This window comes from Bacillus rossius, chromosome 1, assembly GCF_032445375.1.
Source record: "Bacillus rossius redtenbacheri isolate Brsri chromosome 1, Brsri_v3, whole genome shotgun sequence".
In the NCBI taxonomy this organism is placed as follows: domain Eukaryota; kingdom Metazoa; phylum Arthropoda; class Insecta; order Phasmatodea; family Bacillidae; genus Bacillus; species Bacillus rossius.
The window spans coordinates 379,895,955-379,915,794 of record NC_086330.1 but is presented as its reverse complement, the minus strand read 5'-3'; the positions used below and the strand labels follow the sequence as shown (position 1 = coordinate 379,915,794).

Genomic DNA, 19,840 nt, shown 5'->3' with positions numbered 1-19,840 from the left:
AGGAAATACATCATTGGAGCCCACTGGGGATTTCAATAACCTCTCTGTAACCTTATGCAGCTAGCTTGTTATTTTCTATTTTGAAGTGAAACTTTTTGCCGAAAGGGCTACAATTATCGACAGTTACAAAAATTCTGATCGCCAGAGGGGGATAGTTAGGTTACGTGGTGGGGGAACCGGTAGAGGAGGAGACGGCAGGCGAGAGGTAGAAAACATGCAGCACACTTGAACACTTGCAAGTTTACACACTGGCACACTTGCGTGCTTGCAAACTTCCATACATGCACACTTCCATATGTGCATACTTTTCACATGTGCATATTTGCGGATTAGCATACTTACATACTTGCTATGTTTTCTTCCATACTTTCACACTTGCAAACTTGCATACTTGCACACTTGTTAACTCACATACTTGCATACTTACCTACTTGCATACTTGCACACTTGCGTATATATTAATTTTTTATGTGCGACCTCAGTCAAAGAGAATTATGTTTCCTATGCCTAATAATATAACAAGCAAGAGGTTTCACTTCCGTCGTGAGCGGACTCCACGCGCACGTTTTTTTTTCTGTCTTTGATTGTTTCTGACGTGATAACGTCTTCTATAAATCGACGAACAACCGGCTTGCACGCTCGAAAAAAAAAATGTCACGATTCCGCCTGAGCCGAGCGTGCAGGAACCGGCCGACCGCCGTGTGCGAGGAAATTTCTTCTATAATATCAAACAGGTTAAGGCGGGGCTTAATTGTTCGTGATTATATTCAAACAAATTAAAATTTCCAAAAACTGTAAATAATACTTGAAATTAAAAAAAAAAGTATGCAAATTTTTCATGAATGTTTTTATACGGCGTTATTAGGTAAAATTATCGTCCGTGAACCGACTCTGGAGACAACCCCCTGTTCGGGAGGGTGCAGACCCGCTGACCCGGGGGAACGCTGTGCTCGCAGGCTACGTGGCGAGGCACGCGGCCGACGCGACCCAGCAGCTGCTGCGGCCCTGCCAGTACCACAACGCGGCGTTCAGCCCCGGGCTGCGGTACTACGTGCTGGAGTGCCTGGGTCCCGGCGTGCCGACGGTGCGGCTGTACGAGGCCCGCGGCGGCCGCGCGAGTCCACCGCGCCTCGTCGCCGCGCTGCAGAACAACTCGCGCCTGCTGGAGCTGGCCGCCAGGATGGCGCTGCCGCAGGTCAAGACGTTCCCCGTGCAGATCTCGGGCGGCTACCACGCGCAGGTGCGGCTGCACCTGCCGCCCGGCCTGCGCGAGGAGGAGATCACCAAGTACCCGCTCGTCGTGCAGGTGTACGTGCCCGGCCCGGCACTGTCGCCGGCGGCCGTCCGTCCGTCCGTCAGATCCTTGAGCTGGACTCACAAACATCCGTCCGTCAATCATGTCGCCAGCAGCCATCCGTCCGTCAACACCTTGAGCTGGCCTCACAAATATCCGTCCGTCAATCACGTCACCAGCAGCCAATCAGATACCCCGGAAAATTCCATCCGTCCGTCGAAACCTTAAACAAGACTCCACAAAGATCCATCTGTCAATCACGTCACCAGCAGCCAATCAGATGGCCCGATAAGTGCCATCCATCCGTCCATCGATCAGTCAAAACCTTGCCAATGGAATGGATGGACGAATTAAATTATAAACTTAAAAAATGTCTTTATTTGAAAACTTTTTAAGTTTCCTTATTTGTTTAGATATTTCCGTATTGTGTTTTAAACTTACCCATGAACACGTGTTCAGTTCAGTGTTTGAAACAACAATTGTCTGAGACACAAATAATGCACGGTAACTCGAGAATATATTTAAATAATATTTTAGAGTTTTTTTAATCATTTATAAGTGCTTAGCGTACATAATCCAAGTAGAAAAATTAAATGATGATTTGTTAAAGGACGGACGTGACTGATCATTGTGAGTCCAGCATCACCAAGTTTTAATGTTCGACGCAAAATGTTAGCAAGATACCTATTTCCGGCAACCTTCGCTATATTAATAGGTTTTTAAGTTTGTTATTTTGTTTAGCTGCTTTCATTAAATGTTTTATTAACTTAGGTAGTTTGAACACATTTTTTTGTTAGATTTTGATACAAAAAATTGCCCGAGGTATACAAGTGCATGAAATTACATACGTATATCTAAACATGTAGTAATACTTAAATATTAAATTCAGAAAATAGTTATTTTAATGATTTGAAAGTGCTAAACATAATGAATTTCAACCTATGAAAGATTTATTTTAAAACTATTTAAGCCTTCTGGTCGTTTAGCAGCATCAAAATGTAAAATTATTTGATGTACGGGATGGGTAGGGACACGTGTATTTCGCGATTTCATTTCATGTCAAGGTATTTCTCAAAACAATGTAGCTTTTTCTAAGAGTCGTGGCAAATTGTGAGGGTGCAGCAGTACGGTGACCACATCCTCATTGGCCCCGTCAAGAGCGGGACGACACCTCTCACCGACCTCAGCCAATAACCACAGGAGAAAAGTTACAGTATTTTGTAAATACTACCTTGACACTAAATGTATTTGCGAAATACAGGTGTCCCTAGCGATGGGTCATTGTGAGCCTGTATCTGGTGACGTAGGTATGAGGGTTATAAAAGGTGCAGCGCAGGGTAGTGAGAGGACTTACTTATACTCGTGAGTATGTGGTAGAGAAGGGACGCGGAAGAGGTTGCAAAACCTGTTGTTTTCTCCAGGCCTGGAGACAATTCTGGGTGTGCCGAGTATCAGCAAGCCGAGCATGGAGGCGCAGTGGTAAAGCACCTGACCCACAATCTGGATAACACTGGTTCAAGTCGTGATCCAGTTAACCCGATCTAAGTTAACCATGGTCGTGGAGAAGATGTACTAAAAAACAAGTGACTTTAAGAGCTTAATGCCTTTAACGGAATATGCACTACATTAAGGGTGGTGGTTTTTTCGTAAAACTATTTAGAGCATAGCTGTACCTCAACACTTATCACACCAGATTTCCCACACACATGGAAAATCTAGAAAATTTAGGGTTATTAAAAAGGGGTCTTCAAAACTTGGAAAACACAGGGAAATTGATAAAATATTCGTTACCAAAGTGAATTATTAATTTCTAATAATAGTGTGATCCTGTAGTGTATTAAAACCAGTGTGTATAATAATTACCAATTCAAGTGTATTTGAAAACTCATCTGTTTCATAAATGAACAATTAATAATTAATAATCCAACAGTGTAAAAATTTTATGTTTTGAAAGGTAAAATTTTGATTGTCATTCATCTGGTTGCAATCAATAATATATTGTACCAAAGATCGAAAAAATATTTTATATTTATATTACAGAGTGGCAATGTTGGTTGCGTAGCATTGATGGAAATGATGACAGTGCAAACTTCGTATTGTGGGGGAAAAGATGGATGATGTTTGGCAGGCCAGGGACGTGGTCTGGATGATGTATTGTTGGCCAGGGAAGTGGTCTGGATGATGTTCGGTTGGCCAGGGAAATGGTCTGGTAAATGTTTGGTTGGCCAGGGAAGTGGTATGGATGAGGAATTGTTGGCCAGGGAAGTGGTCTGGATGATGTATTGTTGGCCAGGGAAGTGGTCTGGATGATGTATGTTGGCCAGGAAGTGGTCTGGATGATGTATTGTTTGCCAGGGAAGTGGTCTGGATGATGTATTGTTGGCCAGGGAAGTGGTGTGGATGATGTTTGGCTGGACAGGGAAGTGGTCTGGATGATGTATTTTTGGCTAGGGAAGTGGTCTGGATAATGTATTGTTGGCTAGAGAAGTGGTCTGGATGATGTATTGTTGGCCAGGGAAGTGGTCGGAATGATGTATTGTTGACCAGGGAAGTGGTATGGATGATGTATTGTTGGCCAGGGAAGTGGTCTGGATGATGAATTGTTGGCCAGGGAAGTGGTCTGGATTATGTATTGTTGGCCAGGGTAGTAGTTTGAATGATGTATTGTTTGCCAGGGAAGTGGTCTGGATGATGTATTGTTGGCCAGGGAAGTGGTGTGGATGATGTTTGGCTGGCCAGGGAAGTGGTCTGGATGATGTATTGTTGGCCTGGGAAGTTGTATGGATGATGTATTGTTGGCCAGGGAAGTGGTCTGGATGATGTATTGTTGGCCAGAGAAGTAGTATGGATGATGTTTGGCTGGCCAGAGAAGTTGTATGGATGATGTATTGTTGGCCAGGGAAGTGGTATGGATGATGTATTGTTGGCCAGGGAAGTGGTCTGAATGATGTTTGGCTGGCCAGGGAAGTGGTCTGGATGATGTATTGTTGGCCAGGGAAGTGGTATGGATGATGTTTGGCTGGCCGGGGAAGTGGTCTGGATGATGTTTGGCTGGCCAGGGAAGTGGTCTGGATGATGTTTGGCTGGCCAGGGAAGTGGTCTGGATGATGTTTGGCTGGCCAGGGAAGTGGTCTGGATGATGTTTAGCTGGAGAGGGAAGTGGTCTGGATGATGTTTGTCTGGCCAGGGAAGTGGTCTGGATGATGTATTTTTTGCCAGGGAAGTGGTCGGGATGATGTTTGGCTGGCCAGGGAAGTGGTCTGGATGATGTTTGGCTGGCGAGGGAAGTAGTCCGGATGATGTTTGGCTGGCCAGGGAAGTGGTCTGGATGATGTTTGGCTGGCCAGGGAAGTGGTCTGGATGATGTTTGGCTGGCCAGGGAAGTGGTCTGGATGATGTTTGGCTGGCCAGGGAAGTGGTCTGGATGATGTTTGGCTGGCGAGGGAAGTGGTCTGGATGATGTATTGTTGGCCAGGATAGTGGTCTGAATGATGTATTGTTGGCCAGGGAAGTAGTCGGGATGATGTTTGGCTGGCCAGGGAAGTGGTCTTGATGATGTTTGGCTGGCGAGGGAAGTGGTCCGGATGATGTTTGGCTGCCCAGGGAAGTGGTCTGGATGATGTTTGTCTGGCCAGGGAAGTGGTCTGGATGATGTTTGGCTGGCCAGGGAAGTGGTCTTGATGATGTTTGGCTGGCGAGGGAAGTGGTCCGGATGATGTTTGGCTGGCCAGGGAAGTGGTCTGGATGATGTTTGGCTGGCCAGGGAAGTGGTATGGATGATGTTTGGCTGGCCAGGGAAGTGGTCTGGATGATGTTTGGCTGGCCAGGGAAATGGTATGGATGATGTTTGGATGGCCAGGGAAGTGGTCTGGATGATGTTTGTCTGGCCAGGGAAGTGGTCTGGATGATGTATTGTTGGCCAGGGAAGTGGTCTGGATGATGTTTGGCTGGCCAGGGAAGTGGTCTTGATGATGTTTGGCTGGCGAGGGAAGTGGTCCGGATGAAGTTTGGCTGGCCAGGGAAGTGGTCGGGATGATGTTTGGCTGGCCAGGGAAGTGGTCTGGATGATGTATTGTTGGCCAGAGAAGTTATCTGGATGATGTATTGTTGGCCAGGGAAGTGGTCAGGATGATGTTTGGCTGGCGAGGGAAGTGGTCCGGATGATGTTTGGCTGGCCAGGGAAGCGGTATGGATGATGTATTGTTGGCCAGGGAAGTGGTCGGGATGATGTTTGGCTGGCCAGGGAAGTGGTCGGGATGATGTTTGGCTGGCCAGGGAAGTGGTCCGGAGCAAGAGTGTGACCCGCAGGTACGGCGGGCCGGGCACCCAGCTGGTCACGGAGCGCTGGAAGCTGGACTGGAACACGTACCTCGCCGGCAACAGGGACTTCATCGTGGCGCAGATCGACGGCCGCGGCTCGGGCGGCCAGGGCAGCCAACTGCTGGGCGAGGTGTACATGCGGCTCGGCTCTGTCGAGGTGGCTGACCAGCTCGAGGTGACAGAGTGAGTGCGCTTTCGCCCCGTCCTCCCTTCATCATCACTGGTCGTACCCGCTTGTGGAATAAGTGCGGGATCTAAGCATCGATGAGCTCTTTTCCAGCTAACATTTTCTTAGTGATTTATGTACAATAGACCATCATTAGGGACACCTGTATTTCGCGAATACATTTTGTGTCAAGGTATTTCACAAAACACTGTAGCTTTTCTCCTGTGGTTATTGGCTGAGGTCGGTGAGAGGTGTCGTCCCGCTCTTGACGGGGCCAATGAGAATGTGGTCACCGTACTGCTGCACCCTCACAATTTGCCATGACTCTTAGAAAAAGCTACAGTGTTTTGTGAAATACCTTGACACGAAATGCATTTGCGAAATACAGGTGTCCCTAACCATCATATCTTGTTTTTTTTTTTTTTTAATTTTGAACGGAGAGATTTATTTGAGAAGAATGATCTGGATTTTTGTCATGGAAATTTTGTGGCGGATGCTGTCCATTTTCTATGTTGAAAAAATAAATTTCAAGAAACATTTACAATTATCTTATTCCGTCGACAATGCATCCGACTTTTAGTAGAGTGCTAATCATCAATATTCAGTACGTCGTGTGTAAGTACTGTTTTGAGAGCCGATCATGTAATGTTAATTATGAACTGTGATTGGATTGGATTGTTTCGTAGACATGCCAGTCTGATTAGTTACAACTTTATTCATCCATTTAATTTGTGTAGTAATCCACTCCCTACGGATTAATATTTAGATATATGTAAATTTTAAAATCAACTTGTAAATTTGTTCCCACTGCACTATGCACAGAAAGAATAAATAGCCATATCTTATCTCCACCTGGATTGTGATTGTCTTCTACCTAACAGATTTACTTTTAAGATTACATTTTAATTATTTGTTAGAATGAACCCCTGAAAATTTTGAAAGGGTATTTATTGCTCCGATTCAGAAATTAATGTTAGTTTATTCTATAGATTTTTTCTAGCATAAACAATTTGTATCTTCTGCCTTTAGCTTTTCAAGCTCTCCCCTTTCCTTTAGATTTGCCGACTAAGTGCGACCGTCGAGAGAAACTAAGGGCCTAAGTGGCAAATAATTTTGTTGTGCTTCATTCCCATTAGTGTGCAACTTTTCAAAATTCACAATGAAAATAAATAATTTAAAGACAAATGTTACCAACCATAACTGTAAACGTGATCTGCGTGTATTGCTAAGTTGTAATTTTTCCACTGAATTCTTTCAGCAATAGACTTAAGATGTGTCAGATCCCAAATTTTTACGAATTCAAATCTCAAATTTTAATCCCAGAGCGTACCTTGAATATACCCCTCGAATCCGAACCAGAATGTCTAGGCTTAAAAAATAAATTAAATGAAAAATATGAACTATGTTGTTGAAACGTTCTACCCTTTAAATGTTTTTTTTTTTTTTTTTCAAAAATAATTTTTATTCAGAATCAATCCACATTTTAATTTAATTTATATTATTACATGTTAAAATTATAATATCTTGGGGAATGGTAACATGATAGAGATGAAGAAAAAAATTGGTTTATGAGAGGTTATATAAGTGCTGAATTGTTTTTAATTTACTTCGCTTCCTTTAATATTTTTTTCCCTCGAATATTGAATCCTTCAAATATTTGGGATTTGATGGTGTTTGAGGATTTGATTGGCCAATGCCGGCTTCAGGATGACTTTTCGGGAGGGGCTATCGCACAAAGAAAGGTCGTAGTTGCAAAAAAATGAAAGTGGAATATTATTTACAAATTACAGGTTTCAAATACAGTACCCTAGTAGCTCCATGCAACTTTTGATGAGATGAAAGTTTAACATGTGAAATTAAATATATTTAAGTAAACATGAATATACACTAATCAATAAAATTGGTCTCGGGAGGAGCTATCGCCCCCCACCGCCCCCCCCTTCTGGAGCCGCGCTTGTGATTGGCACATCTGTAATCGAAAACAAAATGTAAAAACCCAACCCATCCACCCATCCCCTTGACTAACGAACAGCTCTGCTCTTCGACCAGCAGTGAACTCGCGTCTCGGAGGAAGGCACGTGTGGGCGTGCCCGCAGGTACCTGCGCGACTCGCTGCACTTCGTGGACAAGCGACGCGTGGCCGTGTGGGGCTGGAGCTACGGAGGCTTCGTGGCCGCGATGGCGCTGGCCCGCGACCAGGACGTGTTCCACTGCGGCATCTCGGTGGCGCCCATCGTCAGCTGGAAGCTGTACGGTGAGTCCTTGGCATCCGTGCGGGATGCCATTGTGTTACTTATACTTACTTATACTCGCGCTAAAAATAAAAATAAATATATAAAGATGCCCGCTCAAATATTTATGTAAAAAAACATATATGTAAAAATTTATTTTACTTTACTTTATTTTTAACGGGATTGTTTAAAAACGAAATCTCAAACGACATTTAATTGAAACCACGCTCTGCTACCATTTTTGTTACAGCACTGCTCATAAATCAAACCAAAGCAGATAGAAAATAAAATTTCCAAAAATAATTATACTGTGGCCCGTTTATGCAAGGAAAAGTCTGCAGATCACCCTGTGTGCCAGAGCAAGACGTTCCAACAGTGAGCATCATGAATGATGGTTCGGTCGTCCTGGGGGGGGGGGGGGGGGGGTAACTGCATAGCCGCGTTGCAACAGTAGTGGCTGCAGTGACGCCTGAATACGGGGTTAGTTTTAGCGACCGTTTAGGCGTATCCCGTGCGATAGGCTGGAAGGCGCAGTGGAGTTTGTGAAAGGTAAATAAAAAAAACTTTGACTATGTATTTACTAAGTATATTATAATTTAAATAGAAGGTTCTATCTTCATTCATGTTAATGTTGATGCCTTGAGAAATCAGATGAATCGGTAACACTTTTTACAAACTTATTTCCGATTTTGTTGAATCGTTTCATGTTGGAACTATCCAATTCAGATAAAAATTATAATCGGACCCTTATATAATGAGTGCCTATGTGTATTATGTTTTCTGTTAGATTTTGGAAATGAATTTTGCTAAACCATTTAGCATATGGGTTATCATTGTAAAATACTCTATTGAAGTGAAAACTTCTTTAGCTGTGTTGAGCGATTTTTGGTAGGGGCAAAACTTATGGGGTCGCGTCACCGACATGCTAGTAACGTGTTGCGCCAGACTGGCGATGTACGTGTACACACATATGCACACTAGTACAATGTGTATACTCGACTGTATCATGTGCGTGTTGGACTCTTTTTGGATGGGTAAAATCATGTGAGTTCGCGTCACCGACATGCTGTAGTAGCAGTAAGTGAAGTTAAATTGACCGCATTAAGCATTTTTCTTTTGTTTATTTAATTTCCCAACCAAAATATTGTTATGATATGCAGCATTTTTATGGTAAAATAATTAGTCTGAAACGGATGCATTCAGAACAGTAAAAATAAATTGGCTATAATCTGTAGTTTAAAAGATTCAATAAGTGAAGCACAATGAAACAAATCAAATTCAATTTTTTTTTGACGTGATAACGTCTTATAAATCGATGAACGCCGGCTGCACGCACGAAAAATTGTGATGTTCCGCCTGAGCCGAGCGTGCAAGAAAATCTTCTATTACATCAAACAGGTTAAGGCGGGGCTTTTTTAACTAATTGTTCGTGATTATATTTGAACAAATTATTTAAAATTAAATTTGCAAAAAAAAACTGTAAATAATATTATGAAAATTAAAAAAAAAGTATGCAATTTTTTTCATCAATGTTTTCTTATGACGTTATCACCTAAAATTATCGTCCGTGAACAGACTTTACAGACAACCCCCCTTTTTTTTAATTTTAAATCTAAGCACTTTGGTAGGAACTATGTACAGAAATGATGAAGTTCCTTTTGATTTCGAACTTCAAGACGTAAGTTCCTTTCGTAGCTTCGGTTAAGTGTTGGTTAGAGGATGCCTAGTTCCAAGATGTCGGCGCTAACGGCAAGGCTGGTCAACGGTTGCGAGGGGGGCGGTGGTGTGTGTCTCTCGCGCGCAGACTCGGCGTACACGGAGCGCTACATGGGCCTGCCCAACCTCACGGGCAACTACAAGGGCTACGAGGAGAGCGACGTGAGCCGGCGCGCGGACAAGCTGCGCGACAAGATGTTCTACCTGGTGCACGGCACGGCTGACGACAACGTGCACTTCCAGCAGAGCATGGCGCTGGCCAGGGCGCTGGCCGAGCGCGGCGTGCTGTTCCGCCAGCAGGTATAGTCCGTGCTACCCGCCGGGGGGGGGGGGGGGGTGTTTACTTACACTCTGCCCCCGTGGCGGATTCATAGGGGGGGCGCAGGGGGCGCGCGCTTCCTCCCCCCTTGACTACGGCATGGTTCTTGGCAAGGGGAGGGCGCGCACCCGGCCGCCGATGTCACACAATACAAATTCATACACTTACCTTTAACGACTTCATGTCTCAGAAACAGTTTGAATAAAGTTTTATCAAGCTTTGCATGTGACTTGATTTGTTTTGCACCAATAGCTCAAGATGTCTACTAGCGGCGGGAAAGAGAAATATTATATTCCAGAATCTTTAGTTTTTGTGTGGTGTGTGCACAATTGGCCATTTTAACTACATATAGCACACAATTATGCACCAACAGCAGCAAATATTCGGGCGAGACGTAAATGAAACGGATAGAGCTTGGAAAAAGATCTCTGGCTGCATCCAAGCAACCAAGGTGACGTAACAAGGGAGTGTGTGGAGGAGGTAGACCTGCGCCCCCCCCCCCCCCCTTGAGATTCTTCTGTATCCGCCACTGCTCTGCCCCCGTACTAGGGGCCCTCCCCCGGAAATATTCTCATCTTAATGTGCATATTGGTGCTATTTACGCACTTTCGTAATTAAAATATTGGATTTAGGAAAATAACACAAATTTGTGTCCCGACTTTATGACATTTTTTTAACGAGACACTGTTGAAAACTCATTGCTGAATATTAAGGGTTATCGGCTCAAGGGTTCTTTCTTAGTTTAATTTAAGTGCATTTGCAAGAGTTAAATTTTGTTATAAGTACATATATATATATATATTTTTAATATTTCGGGGGGTGTTTGGACACCCAAACACCCCCCCCCCCCCCCCCCCCCCCCGGCTACGCCCCTGGCCCTCCATGGCCGGGTGGTTACCGGGCTCAGTTTTGTTTTCGAAACGAGGGATTTCTGTGCTATCGTATTTCCTTTATTCATAAAAAATAGTGTGTTATTCAACCAAAGTGAAACTTTCTTCAATTTTTATTTATAAGGAGTCACAATTGAAGGAAGAAAACTTGTTTTTTTAATTTGATAGCATTTAATATTGAATCTTTTTTTGCTCTTTTGAGCATATCACATAATTTTATGGAATACCTTGTTGTAAACAGCATAGAATTAGAATTTTTGTCAGAATGAGATCTGTAATAATACTGTGGATAGATGCTAAGTTATGGGGTTTGGAAAATCAACAAATAGTAAAATTTAAAAAAAAAATATTTAAACATATAAGTACTTCAAGATGGTACACAAAATAAAATTTTTAATTTAAACAAGCTGGGTTGTATCAATAAGGCGACAGTGGACGCCATTAACTCTGTTCCGCAATCTTAAGCGTGAAACTGACGAGCCTACAATACAGTGTTACATTTCTAACCATACGTATGTTAAAGCTAAGTCAATCAAGCCATCCTGTGCAGGAATGAATAGTGAAGAGAAATTCTATCAACGCTGAGCAATATCGGTGGATTTAATAACAAAATAAACAATACCTTTTGCTACCTTACTCTTCTAATACTTCTCATCCATTCTATCCATTTATACCAGGAGCCATTCCTTCTAGTTCGGATTTCCCGTTGTACTTTTTTTTTTCCTTCTCTTAGAAATATTTTTGAAAGTATACTTTTTTAAGTGCGTTATGTAAATATTATGAGAGTGAATTTTTACGATGCACATGCTCCATGTGATGAAATTATCTCAGGGAAAAAAAAAGGCATCATACAAATTAAAATTATATATTTGCTTTTAAATCTTATATTTACTGATCGTTATTGAATGCTGGGCCCCATATAATTAAAAAATATTCATTTGTTGTGAATATTAGTGATAGAAATAGTGTTTATAAACTTTTACAAGGGTATACTCCTTAAGAGAGTTTATGTTCCCGTATGTATAATTCATTTGCATTTAAAATTATTACATTATTATTTTAATAAATAATTAAAATTCGCCATGATAATTTTATACACATGAATACTGATTATCTATTCAAACTTTTTCATTTGGTTGAATTTTGAATTATTTTTAACTAAACGTATTTATAATACATGTCCAGTCTTTTTTATTAATTTTTTTTTTATTTTAATTATTGCATGCAAAAGTAAAGTTGGTTGTTATCACGCCAAGTAAATATATACTTCTAATGCACGTACATATTTATGTACATGCACCAATTTTTTCTTACACAAGTTTACGATTTATATCTTAAGAACTCTCTCTCCCCTTGTAAGCACACAAGCACACCTCCGTCTGGTCTTTTTTATTCAATTTATTTGATACATTCAGTTTATTCAATGTATTCAACCTTTCTTCAATTTTATTTTTTTATTCAATTATTTCAATTTATTAAATATATTCAGTTTATTCAATATATTCAACCTTTTATTCAATTTTATTTTTTTATTCAATTATTTCAATTTATTAAATATATTCAATTTATTCAATATATTCAACCTTTTATTCTTTTTTATTTTTTTATTCAATTATTTCAATATATTCAATTTATTCAATATATTTATTGAAACTTTTACTCAATTTTTCAATTAGAAAAGTTTTTGTTTTATATCTTAAGAACTCTCTCTCCCCCTCTCCTGGTAAGCACACCTCCGCCTCGCCTCGAGCAGGGCTGTGAGGTAGACGCCCCCCTGAGGGGTCGCGTGTGTCCCGGCAGGTGTACCCGGACGAGAGCCACAGCCTCAGCCGGGTGCGACGCCACTTGTACCGCTCCATGGCGGGCTTCCTGGACGACTGCTTCCGCAAGCAGGTGCCCCCGGACCTGAAGGCGGGCCTGCGGAACGGCGGCACCAGCGGCGAGTGAGCGGGGGCCATTTCCCGTCCGCCCCCTCTACCCCCCTCACGACACCGGCTCCTGGGGTGAGCAGCCGTCGCTTCTGTCTCTCTCTTCCAGCTGCCCGGCGGTGAGACGACACCCGTCGACCACTTGTGAGCAGGGACGAGATTATACGGTCCGTTTGCGATGAAGCCTATCGAGCACCGATGTTTCAAGTCGGCACACTGCGAAGCACATAAACGCTAACTAATCAGCCTTTTTTCAATTTAAACCTAACTCTAGATGGAAAAATAAGGGGGGGGGGGGGGGGTTTGTCTGTAAAGTCGGTTCACAGACGATAATTTTACGTGATAACGTCATAAAGAAATCATTGTTGAAATATTCAATACTTTTTTTTATTTTTCAAATTTTTTTACGGTGTTTTGCAATTTTTATTTTAAATATTTTGTTTTGAATATGATCACGAACAATTAGTTAAAAAGGCCCGCCTTGACCTGTTTGATATTACAGAAGATTTTCTCGCACTCGGTGGTTGGTCGGTTCTTGCACACTCGGCTCAGGCGGAACGTGGCAATGAGTCTTGCTTTTTTCATGCGTGCAGCCGGCGTTCATAGATTTATAAGGCGTTATCACGTTAAAAATATCTACTCTTCATTGAAAGTTTGTAGCACAATTAAAAAAAAAAAAAAAATGTTGGAAAAAGTTGAATTATTTTTAATCTTACTCATTCTTTTTTACATTACGACCATTAGAAAACTTTTCAAACACAGAAATACTCAAACAGATTTTTTTTATTTGTTCCGAAAAGTTAGACATGCATATTACAAATCATTATTTCGATAAAGTCCATCTTGTATCAGTCGAAATGACACTTTTTTGGAGAAATTAGTACATATCCTGGAACATTTAAGTATCATATTTGTTCAGTAAAACGGTATCGACAGATTCATTTAAAAATGAAAACAATAATACCGAGATCTCCTGTTTGAAGAATGAAATAGGCCTGAAAATACATAAAACCATAAAATCTCGCCTCTACTTATAAGTACGTAATAAATTAAGGTCATGTCTTAAAAGCAAAATATTTTCTAATATAGAAAACTCTTGATTTTCCCTAAAGTTCAATATTGTAATAAGTATTTCATATTGGATGACTGAACTGTTTGGCAAATATTCTGCCACACTATACTACCTTGATGTTTAAAACAAAACAATTGCATTGGTTCAAATTTAAAGCCTTTTTGTTAGCAATGTGTTGTAAAATTTACTTAGGTTCATTTATGTATGATTTAACAGATGTGATAATGTATATTGTAGCTTCATGGGAAATGTTTAAGTTTGTGTACATACTTATGTTACTTATATTTTTAACATCCTCTATGCAGAAAAATAAGAATACATATTGAACATAAGGTGATAAATAAGCCAATAAAAAAGGACATTTCAGTTTCAAGCACTAGAAATAAAATGTTTTCACAACAACTGTGGATCAAGCAGAAATTTTTAGAATTCTAAACAGTACCTACATTTTATAAAAAAATAATATCAGTAAAATTTGGTTTCAATTTACTTCTTTCTCTGTAGTATGAATCTGATCATACACGTAAAACAATTATTAAACCTTAGTCACCCATAACAGCATACAAGGGGATGAAATAATTATGAAACAATAAAATGTGATTAAAGTTATTAAACAAAAAGTGATACTAAAAGTGCCAAATGTAACTGTAAACTGATCAAAACTTTCTTCTCGAATGTGGTGGTGTGCATCTAATATTCTGTGGAAGCTGTCTGCATCGTTGTGTTTGGAAATGACTGTCTTTGCTCCAATGGATCTTGGTTTTTGAGTTTTTTCATTTCTATATTTGATAGCCATTTTAGAATTTCTGTACCTGTTTCTTTAATTATACAATCAGGTAGAAAAGCCCTGTAGATCAACTAAGTCTTCAAAACAGTCGAGAGCTATTTCACATTTTTATTTTTATAAAGATAGTGTTGTGAAAATACACGTAATGCAAACCAAAGAAGAAAGTGAAGTGATGATTTAATAGGCTTTGACTCTTGGCATGTGAAGACACTTCAATAGGAAATTAGGGTGAAACCAAAATTTTTGGAAACAAATACTTTCTTTATTCTGTTGTTTCAAAGATAAGATAGTGATTTCATTGTAAATGTTTTTTTTTTTTATATTTTATATTTATATGGTTAGCCAAGCATAAACATGGAACATGTGTTTACTTAAAGAATCATAAATGTACCAACTATAACCACTTATTATGCTCTCAAGATTTAATTAAAAGAAAACACATAGGAATATCAAATTCTTAGAGAAAAATTTATAAAGCTGAAATTTTTTATGATTAATTTTCATTAAAAATGTAGTCCACTAAAGTAAACACACTTTACTAATATCAAACTGCTATTTAGCACTTGTGCAGTGTGTTATTGAAAGTCGGGCAGTTATATATTTATTCAGCTTGTGTTTAAATTATCATTAAAAGAAACAGATTTTTTTTTGAGAATATAAAGAAAAATAATTTGTGAGAGTATTTGCTTGTTTTTTGTATTTTGGAAGTTATCAAAAAATAATTTTTAATTGTGTTTTGGTGCTGGTTTGCAAAATAAAATTACCTAGTGAATTTATTAAATTTTCCTTACACAAATATTTAAATGCACATAATATGTAACGAAAAAGGATTTTTTTCTTTAAATCTTTTTATATTAGTGGTTTTATATAAAAATAAAATACTTCTCAAAAGTCAAAAATAAGTATCTTGTTTTAACATTGAAAAATTATAAAAACACAAATTTAGGTAGTGTTGTGCAGATTCTATTAGCAGGTATTGAAACAAAAACATTTTTAAAATTTTGTAAACATTGATAATAGAAAAATACCACTTTTGCTTTCATCATAAATGGTAACAGAGTAATACGCATGACTGAATTCAAAATTTAACTTGAAAATTTCTAGAAACAAATTTAGAGCCAACTTAAAAAAAAAACACTAATTGGTCTTAAATGTTTATTTATTACATTAAATTATCTGTAATTTCTACAGGTATTAAAATTTTCTTTATGTGATCTTAATTTTGTGAGTGAACCTGTACTAACTGACAAACATAAAAGTCATATATAATAGTATGCCTTTTTGCTGTTGAAAAAAATTCCATGATACCTAAAAATAATAACTTGTAAATAGCTTGGTAGATAATTCACAGTGTCTCTGAAACTGAAAATTGAAGGGTCCAAAAAGTTACTGTCATGTTCCCAAGTACTTAGATGTTATTTACGGCTGTAAACTTTTGATAATAAAATAAAGTCCCAGACTTCTTTCTTATCAGCAATAATTAAACTTGAATCACAACTAATGCTATTATCGTAACATTGAATTTAAAAAAAAAAGTGGTCACACAATAAATTGTTCAAATTAATTACAAATCGTATTGCAGCAAAACAATTACATCGTAAAGCATGTTCTTCGTAAGGCCAAGGTGACAACTCTAAACACAGTTAAAATCACCGATCAGCAATCACTAACATGTCCTTGCTACACTTTATTTTATATTTCTGGCTGGAAAAATATTCCAAAATCTCAAGTAGTGTTTCTCGTCTCTTCTACTTTGTTGTATGAAATCTCAGATGTAGATACATAGTGATAATTTTTGGCAATTTTACCATTACACAAAAAATTTTTTTGGTAGTTTTAAATATAACAGAATGTACAAAAACATTTTTAGATATAGGCAATTTTAAGGAAATATTTGAATTAAAAATGAAAAAAAAAAATCTTTCAAACCTTACTGAAAGTTATCTTGTTAAAAGTAGTTTGTACAAAAACTATGTATATATGTAAAGAAGATTCTTAGAAACTATTTTAAACTGTGTTCATCAAGAAAAATGAAAGAATTAACTTGTGATGTATATAACACTTTTTGTCATGTTTTTAAAACAACCTGATTAACATACCATAGATTTCTTTGAAAGTATCTGTAGGACAAATAGATAAACTTCTTTTAGCATAATGGTAATGAAGATAAAGTGCTACCTAATGTTTAACACTTATCCTGTATTTTTGTCGTTAGTGTTTATGTTCAAGTATCCAACATTTTGGTGACTGAACGCTAGCTACTACGAAAATACTTGACACGAGTATTTTTCATTTGCTATGAAAAAACTGTAACTAGTAACAAAAAAAAGTTAATACAGTGTAAGTTATTAAGTTGTTAAAATTAAAATCGAAGTTTTTGAAATGAAAATAATGTGGAGTTTCAAATGCATGTCACTGTGGTATATTGCAAAATACTAGCTCGCAGCTTAGAGCATGTCTTTAAGAAATATTAGCTGACTCAAAGATCTAGTATTAAATTGTATGCAGCAACATGCAGATACTGTTTGAAGGAAATTGTGGTTCTATTTTTTCTCATAATTATATTTCCCCCTTTAACCAGTAAACAAATGCACATAAAAATTTTTTGTATAATTAATTGCAGTATTAATTGTATTAAGCAGCTTGCAGTTTAGCTCATTTGACTTCTTTAAATGGAAAAAAAAATTTTGCAACAGTGCCTTCAAACATTTTGATGCACAACAAAAGCAAGAACCCTAACACGTAGATTGTACACACTTTGTAGTAATGCTACACACTGCATGTTGTTGCTATGGTAGAAGAATTTTATTAATGTCAGCAACGCTATTTTCCTGTCATTTTTCAATTTATAACAAAGAGTTTAAATTAATTCATTAAAATGAAACAGGGACAGTGCAGTAGTACAGTTTTTCTTTTTGAAAATATTTTTTATGTGTATGAATTTTTCTTTGTAGTAGATTTTTTGAAATTTAACAGAGCCTTGTAGAAAAATGTTTTTTTGAAAAACTTACATATTGGAAACACTTAGGTTCATTGGCTGCTGTAAGATCTAAGGCGTCGATGCTGATATGGCAAAATTAAATATTGTGCTGCCATTTAGCATTTAGTACTGGTCCGTAGCAGTTTATCAACTTACTGCATTTTCACTGTGCTGTTCCTGTAATTTTTGTCATGTATGTCTTTGTAGATGATGGATTGTGGTGACTCGAATCAGCACAACACTAAGTTAAAAATATGTTATTTAAACAGAACTAACTGGAAGGCTGTGATGAGACAGACAGTGGCAGTCCTTTTCGAAATCATCTGTGAATATGGATTATGCACATTAATGTTTAGTAACTTATGTATATATTAAGACATAGGCAGTACCTACAAAATTTTGAAGGATTAAAGGCTTCGCAACTTTACAAAGAGTTTCATGAATGTACAGTTAAGTAACACCCTGAGTGACATAATTTGCGACGCAACGTACATAAATTTGCCGTTTGTGAATGATTTGCCGATGAAAGCCGTGAAAATCACCAAAAAAAAATGGCTTCTAACATACTTTTTCTGGGGAGTATTTTCCTACTGCGGTGCAGAAAATCTACTCTTAGCTGTAAATGCTGAGGCAGTTTAAATAACATCTGCTTTGTCGGTTCAGAAATTGTGGTCTAAAGCCCTTTCTCCGGGCACGTTTTTTGCAGTCACACTTGTGGTTACTTGTTTTCACACTGATGATGTATAAAATGATAGTGAAGAGACTACATAGATATCATAATAATTTAAATTTCCAGTATAAATGGTATACAAAGGAGTTTTCAGGTGTCATATATTTGTAAATTTTGGCCTGTGGCATATCATTTGTGTGAAAACATGCCTCCAAGTTAAATTTATAATACAGTGTTGATAAAAAAAAAATGTGGGTGTGTGTACTTACGTATGCGCGTTAGAAGTTATACTTACTTGACTTAATTAAAAGCTAACTTTAATTTTGCATGCAAATAATTAATAGAAATAAAATACTTAAAGACAGGAGTGATATTGTAGGTAAATACGGTTGGTAAAGTCTAAAATCTTCAAAGTAAAAAAATAAAAAATAATAATCAGTATTCCATTTTATATTATAATATAGTGAAAAGTGAAAACCAATAAATATGCTGAATGTATATTCTAATTTAATAATTTTAGTTATTTATTAAATAATAATGTTATAATTTATAATGCAAATAAATTATACATATAGGGACATAACCTCATTTATATAAATAGCTTACACTTGAAAAATTTTAGGAACACAATTTCTATCACAAATATTCAAAATAAATAAATGTTTTTATGATATGGAGCAGTATTTAATCACTAAAGTATAAGGTTTAAAAGAACATATATAATTTTTATTTGTATGTAGCTTTTTTTTTGTGTGTAACTTTTTATTCATCCTGTGAAAATTTTGTTGCATGTTGCACGTACATCGTAAAAATTCATTCTTATCATTATTTCATAATGCGCCTTAAGAAGTATAACTTCAAAAATTTTGTGAAATATTTATTAACAGTAAAATGGTTGTTGGTCACTGTGTGTTATATCAACCTGTCGAACTACCAAATTAAAGTTTGTACAAAATGTATGTTGCAAGAAGGAAAATGGATAAAGAAATGTTTTCACTTGGAGAATAGAAATACATACGAATTTGAAAGTTTTGTGATGATTTGAAATAAATACCTAATGGTTATGTCAGTAGGGGTGTTACTTCAGATACCTACTTTAAAAAAGCAGTCGTTAATACCTCACTTAACTTTTGTTAAATGTATTTGAAACTTATTTATAAATTTGTTGGTATTTAATTTTTTGTGAAATTTATTTTAGAATGTAATTGCATATCAGACATGATTGTAAAATGTATACATTTTTATTTATAATTAAAATTTTATTACAGTTCTTTTATTATTTTATTTTAAAATCATGAATTGTTATTGCACATTAATTTTGCAGAGTGAAAGAAATCATAGCTTTCGTTACATCTTATTACAACTTCTAGAATATTTTTATTTTTAACATTTGGCCTATAGCCCCCACATAAGTTTTAATTAAGAGTCCTTATATTATTTTATAAGTGGATAATGTACAAAGTTATA

The 19,840-nt window shown here is 37.7% G+C and overlaps 1 protein-coding gene across 1 annotated transcript in view; it reads left to right on the top strand.

Annotated features, from left to right (window-relative positions):
• The window catches only part of LOC134528588 (dipeptidyl aminopeptidase-like protein 6), a 226,063-nt gene extending 206,427 nt beyond the window's left edge, over positions 1 to 19,636 (top strand). The window contains exons 12-16 of the mRNA XM_063362340.1: positions 957 to 1,308; positions 5,603 to 5,797; positions 7,877 to 8,034; positions 9,816 to 10,027; positions 12,737 to 19,636. Of these exons, the coding sequence (XP_063218410.1) occupies positions 957 to 1,308; positions 5,603 to 5,797; positions 7,877 to 8,034; positions 9,816 to 10,027; positions 12,737 to 12,883 (1,064 nt within the window). The 3' untranslated portion in view covers positions 12,884 to 19,636. The remainder of the gene's footprint in view (positions 1 to 956; positions 1,309 to 5,602; positions 5,798 to 7,876; positions 8,035 to 9,815; positions 10,028 to 12,736) is intronic.
• The last annotated feature ends 204 nt before the right edge of the window (positions 19,637 to 19,840 follow it).